This window comes from Volvox carteri (genome assembly GCF_000143455.1).
Source record: "Volvox carteri f. nagariensis unplaced genomic scaffold VOLCAscaffold_19, whole genome shotgun sequence".
In the NCBI taxonomy this organism is placed as follows: Eukaryota; Viridiplantae; Chlorophyta; class Chlorophyceae; order Chlamydomonadales; family Volvocaceae; genus Volvox; species Volvox carteri.
Genome location: NW_003307562.1, coordinates 665,914 through 671,834, shown reverse-complemented (window position 1 = coordinate 671,834; position 5,921 = coordinate 665,914). Strand labels below are relative to the sequence as shown.

The 5,921-nt window shown below is 56.0% G+C and overlaps 2 protein-coding genes across 2 annotated transcripts in view; both read right to left on the bottom strand.

Annotated features, from left to right (window-relative positions):
• Positions 1 to 1,110: 1,110 nt before the first annotated feature.
• On the bottom strand, positions 1,111 to 1,649 carry VOLCADRAFT_32961 (uncharacterized protein; the record flags this gene model as incomplete). The annotated part of the gene is made up of 2 exons (XM_002950474.1): positions 1,111 to 1,342; positions 1,390 to 1,649. Coding segments are annotated over 2 exons (492 nt in total), but the record flags the coding sequence as incomplete, so codon positions are not given.
• A 496-nt stretch (positions 1,650 to 2,145) lies between these two features.
• The window catches only part of VOLCADRAFT_90995 (uncharacterized protein), a gene marked incomplete at both ends in the record, with an annotated part of 9,191 nt that continues 5,415 nt past the window's right edge, over positions 2,146 to 5,921 (bottom strand). The window contains 2 exons of the mRNA XM_002950473.1: positions 2,146 to 3,368; positions 3,415 to 5,675. Coding sequence (XP_002950519.1) covers positions 2,146 to 3,368; positions 3,415 to 5,675 — 3,484 coding nt within the window. The remainder of the gene's footprint in view (positions 3,369 to 3,414; positions 5,676 to 5,921) is intronic.

The following is a 5,921-nucleotide window of genomic DNA, read 5'->3' as shown; positions in this document are numbered from 1 at the left end:
CGCCCACTCTTAAGGAATACATAACGGCGACGCTAGCAACTTTGTTACTTAGGTTGGAATAAATTGAGACCCCCCCTAAATGAAAAAAAAATCACTGCTTGCACATCCCATATGCTTGCAGAGCGCATACACTTGCAGATCGCATATGCTTGCAGATCGCATATGCTTGCACATCGCAGATGCTTGCACATCCCAAAAGCTTGCAGATCGCATATGCTTGCAGATCACATTTGCTTGCAGATCGCATATGTTTGCATACTGCATTGCTTGCATACCGCATATGCTTGCAGATCGCATATGCTTGTGGATCACATATGCTTGCAGAGCAGATATGCTTGCACATCGCATATGCTTGCAGATCGCATATGTTTGCAGAGCGCATATGCTTGCACATCGCATATGCTTGCACATCGCATATGCTTGCAGATCGCATACGCTTGCACATCCCATATGCTTGCAGAGCGCATATGCTTGCAGATTGCATATGCTTGCACATCGCATATGCTTGCAGATCACATATGCTTGCAGAGCGTATATGCTTGCACATCGCATATGCTTGCAGATCGCATATGCTTGCAGATCACATATGCTTGCAGATCGAATACGCTTGCACATCCCATATGCTTGCAGAGCGCATATGCTTGCACATCGCATATGCTTGCACATCGCATACGCTTGCAGAGCGCATATGCTTGCACATTGCATATGCTTGCAGATCGCATATGCTTGCGGAGCATAGCATAGCATAGCATAGCATAGCGTAGTGTAGCGCAACATAGCATAGCATAGCATAGCATAGCACAGCACTTGCTGGACAGCAGGTTCGAGTCCTGCGATGGTTTTCACGTTTCCATGTTTTCATGCTTTCTTGTTTTTGTTACTGAGCGCACATGCTTGCACATCGCATATGCTTGCAGATCGCATATGCTTGCGGAGCATAGCATAGCATAGCGTAGCGTAGCGTAGCGTAGCGCAGCATAGCATAGCGCAGCATAGCATAGCATAGCATAGCATAGCATAGCATAGCATAGCATAGCATAGCATAGCATAGCATAGCATAGCATAGCATAGCATAGCATAGCATAGCATAGCATAGCATAGCATAGCATAGCATAGCATAGCATAGCATAGCATAGCATAGCATATGCTTGCAGATCGCATATGCTTGCAGATCGCATATGGCATATGCTTGCAGATCGCATATGGCATATGCTTGCAGATCGCATATGGCATATGCTTGCAGTTCGCATATGGCATATGCTTGCAGATCGCATATGGCATATGCTTGCAGGTTGCATATGCTTGCAGATCGCATATGGCATATGCTTGCAGGTTGCATATGCTTGCAGATCGCGTATGCTTGCATAATGCAGATGCATGCGCATATACATAACATATTGCATATCGTATATCGCATATCGCATATCGCATATCGCATATCGCATATTGCATATCGCATATCGCTGCATATGGCATATATCGCATATCGCATATCGCAAATCGCAAATCGCATATTGCTGCATATCGCATATTGCATATCGCATATCGCATATCGCATATCGCATATCGCATATCGCATATCGCATATCGCATATCGCATATTGCATATGGCATATTGCATATCGCATATCGCTGCATATGGCATATATCGCATATCGCATACCGCATATCGCACAAATCGCAAATCGCAAATCGCATATTGCTGCATATCGCATATTGCTGCATATCGCATATCGCTGCATATCGCATATCGCTGCACATATGCATATATATGAAATATGAAACATAAAACATAATTACGCTCGGGATCGAACCGGCGACCTTCCGTTCTTGTCGGCGCGGTCTTAAGCGCGTACGGCACGCTCCCGACCCGGAATTTCCAAAACGCTCCGGACAGACAGCCGGACAGCAGACGGACGGACTAGACGCGGGCTGCGTCGCCCGCGAGGGGGCCGTAGTCCCCCGGCTGGGCGGCAGGAGTATGACGGAGCGTGCGTATACTTGTAGTACACCCGTGTGGGAGTCGAACCCACAAGTGCAGGGGATGCACCCAGCCGTGCGGGCGTGTCGTCGGACGGCTAGAGAGCCGTGCAACGCTGGCATTTAACGCCATCCAGTGGCGAGGCAGACGAACTGTTTTACGTGTCAGGTGGTGTTGGCTGCGGAGGTCCAACGCTCCTCTAGGTTTCTGGCGTGTTTGTACTCGGTCGTATAGCGTTCACGTGTTTCGGTTGCACGGCGATCCAGGAGGCGGAGTTCGGCCGCCAGGTCGGGGTCCAGCTTGGTTGCTGCCATGAACTGTTTGACGACTCGTGTTCGTTCATCGGGTGTGGTAGAGAGCGGGCGCAGGAGGCGGATGTGGTCGAGTGTCTTGTAGCGGGTGAGCAACACGTACATGGTTGCACGCTTGAGGCCACCGGGCGGGACGGAAAGGTCTGCGACCCAGCATTCTTCCTTGAAGCTACGGCCCTGTACGAAGTAGTCGGTGACGGCGTAGTAGTCACCAAGCGGTACATTGACTCGACGTACATTTTTGGTGGTGGTGCCGGTGTTGGCGGCTGGCACGGTGATGTTTGCTGCCGGCGAGGGCCGTGGTACGATGGCGAAGGCAGCACCTTTGGCTGCGAAGTCCGATAAGTCTGCTAGCACCGCTTTGGGCGCGTGCCCTTTAATGGGACGGACCAAGACGGCTGCGGGTAGGTAGTGGAGGCGCCAGTACGGGCCGCGGCCGTCGTCGGGCGGTTCACGGCTGTCGGTAAGCAGGCCACACGCCTCGACTTCATTGTTGTGGCACGCGCCGGCGTCGGCAGCTGTGGTGTCGAGTAGGGTGTAGCGTGCACCCTCGTAGTACCAAGTGTCGGCGGTGGTGTGGTCGAAGGTGGCGTCTTTTACTCGCATTGCGACAGCCTTTTCGACGTGTGAGAGCGCCTGTTGTTGGGTTGCGCCATGTTGCCTAACCGGGACGTGGTCCGCATTCCAGCTGACCAAACGCGCTCCTTTGCGGCGCGCCTGGAGCATCAGGAGGCGTGTGTTGAGCGCGTGCCTGGGTTCGTTCCGTTGCAGCACGACGCGGGGTTCGAGGTCTGTGAGATCGGACAAATCTGTGATGACGCGTTGGTTGAGTGCGTCTACTAGATCTGCGACACGTGCTTCAGTGGTTGGAATGCCGCCGAACATGGTTGCGAAGCGGGTAAGCTGCTGGCCAGATGGGCTGTTGTCTTGCCGCTGCTGTTTCTGCAGCATGAATACGGTGCCGCCGAGCTGACGGTACAGGTTGAAGCCGTCGTGTAGGCGGGTGTGCGTCTGTGGCACAGGGCGACGAGTGCGATGTGTGGAGGTGGTGGCGCGACGGTTGCCGGTGTCGTCGTCTGCGTCAGTGTTGTCATTGTTGCTGTCATCATGCGTGACCTCGACCTTCGTCAAGCGAAGCTGGTGTGCGTTGTGCTGTCGGTGCCGAGGGAGTGAACTGGGGGTTTCGCTCAACGTCGGCGGCGTAGCGGTACGGTGGTGAACCGCCTGGCTGAGGGTGCTGTAGCAGGTCGCCGATTCCGCCCGCGGCACGGCCGGATAAGACGCGGCTGCTGTCATGGGCGGGCCCAAGGTGTGGCGGAGGCGGCAGACTGGCTGTGCAGGAGTGGCTGATGGCGCCGAGGTGCTCGTGGCTTTGCATGCCAATTTCGTCGATGAGCACAGCGCCATCGCCGACGTTGCGTTTTACTTGAAGGCCAGCATGTGCGCCGCGCTTAGGAAAGTTGGTGCCACGGGAGCCGCTTTGGCTGGCTGAGATGCCGAACATGGAGTGGGTAGATAGGCTGCGATGGACTGGGGTGTTGAACGCGATCGCGGCGGCCCAAGAGTATGCGCACGTGGCGGCCCAGTCAGGACTGTCATGTTGGTACGTGTACCACAGCAGTGCGTGTACGAACTGAGTCTTGCCTGTGCCCGGAGGACCCATGACGAGCATTTGCGGTGGGACACCTGGATCGGGTTGGTTGCGGCGGTCGAAGTAGCGTGCCATGAGCATGAATGGCACGGCCTGATCCGGCGCCAGGGTAAACAGCTCGATGGTTTCATCGATGGTCGGCGGCCGTGCTAAACGCAAGTAGGTTGGCATTCCCGCTGTGATACGGTCAGATTGTTGGGTGCCGTTTACGAGTACCGCTACGAGTGGGTAGCCGGGGCGGCGATCCAATTGCAGACGGGGTGTCCGTTCAGTGGTGGTCGGCGTGGTTGTGGTGCCTTCAGAGACGACTAGATAGCGCTTCAGGCGCTTAGAAGCTTCACTTAGCAGCGCGACGTCAGTGGCCCGTACACGGCGAATGAAGGGGTTGGTGTTCGCGCCGAGTGCATCAGGGAGAGGAAGTACACGGCAACGGCGAGCTGCACCGTAGGCGTAGAGGCCTTCCACCGTGGTGCGGTCGTATAGGTCCGTTAGGGCGATGTCGGGTAGGTTGATCCCCATCGTCGGGTCGCCTTGGCCTGGCACAAAGTCATACCGTTCGACCTGGGCATCTTGCGGCGGCTGTGTGGTAGGATCGGGTTCGAGATGGCGTCGTGCAGCTTCTGGGTCTTCATCGTCTGGGTCGCTGGAACTGTTTTCGGGAGCCAGACCGGCGTTTGCAGCGGCAGTACGGCGTAGGCGACGTCGCAAGTTGTAATCGGCTTGACGTCGGGCGCCGGCGATGTGTTCTGCTTCGATGTTGTCTAGTAGGACGCTGATACAGGCTCTGTATGATCGGCCAGTCTCAGTGGTTCCCAGGTCCATCCACCATGCGTCGTACGCCTCTTTCACTGTCTGATCGGCAGCCACTGGTTGGCCACGGTGGGCCTTAAAGACTCCTAAAACGAACGCATAGTAGGCGGTGGCGGCTGCGGTGGTGCTTTCTGCTTGCGGGCGACGGGGCAGTTTGCCACCCAACACAACGTACCTTGGTTGCGCTAGGCGATGAAGTACGTGCGTCAGATATAGGGGGTGCGTTGGTTGGAAGGCCACATTCTTGGGAGATATGGTTGACGTTGGGTTAGTGGGCAGCTGTTCCACGGATGGGCCGGCTGGTGCAGGGGACGTCAATGGAGTGTCGGGCTGGTTGCCAGATGGAGCGCGAGGTGCGTCAGTCGTAGGGGTAATGGCGGCGCCAGGGACCTTGCGTTTGCGGCGGCCAGGTACGGCGTGGGTTTGAGCGCCAAGGACGGCAGCATGAGGGTGTTGCGCGGGTGTTACACGTTTCACCTCGAAGTTGGATGCGATGGTGTAAGTGCTGCAGTCCAAGCCGCTCAGCTCCACACCACGTTGCGTGTAGTTTTGCACAACGTTGGCGAGGGTGTAGTCGCCATGTTCGTCCGCCTCTACAAGCTCCACGCCGGTTTCCGCGTCTTCTGGTTCCACAGCGGAATCGGATGCCAGTGCAGTGAAGGCGCCTGTCGCCAGGTAGTTGCGTTTGTAGGTTGCTTGGAACGTGTCGTGGCCCGATAGTTTGAAAGCAACCAGTGCCATGCCGGCCGTGATGGTAGCCGTCATGCGATGCACCGCGGTACACAGGTTGCCGAACACGCTGGGTTCATGACCAGTGGCACTGGGTTGGTGACCTGCCATCATGAAGTCCTGTACACGCCCTACGGCGGTACATGTGAGGTGCGCCTGGCTGCGTTCGATTGTCTTCGCAGTGTACTTGGAGCTGTAGTACGCAGCGTCACGGGCGCGATCAATGGCGGGTTGTAGGAGGGGGCAGTCGCCGCGTTCGTTGATGGGACGCGCTAGTTGGGCGGCGATGTCAGCCGTGTAATCCCGGTCGACTTCGCAGGCCAGGGACATCAGATGGTTGCATCCGAAGGCCAGAGCAATCGCAGGCATGTGCGGCACCAGGTTGGATGCGAGGCGGGGCAGCAAAAATAGACCGGTGGTACCGACCCACGGAAAGCTG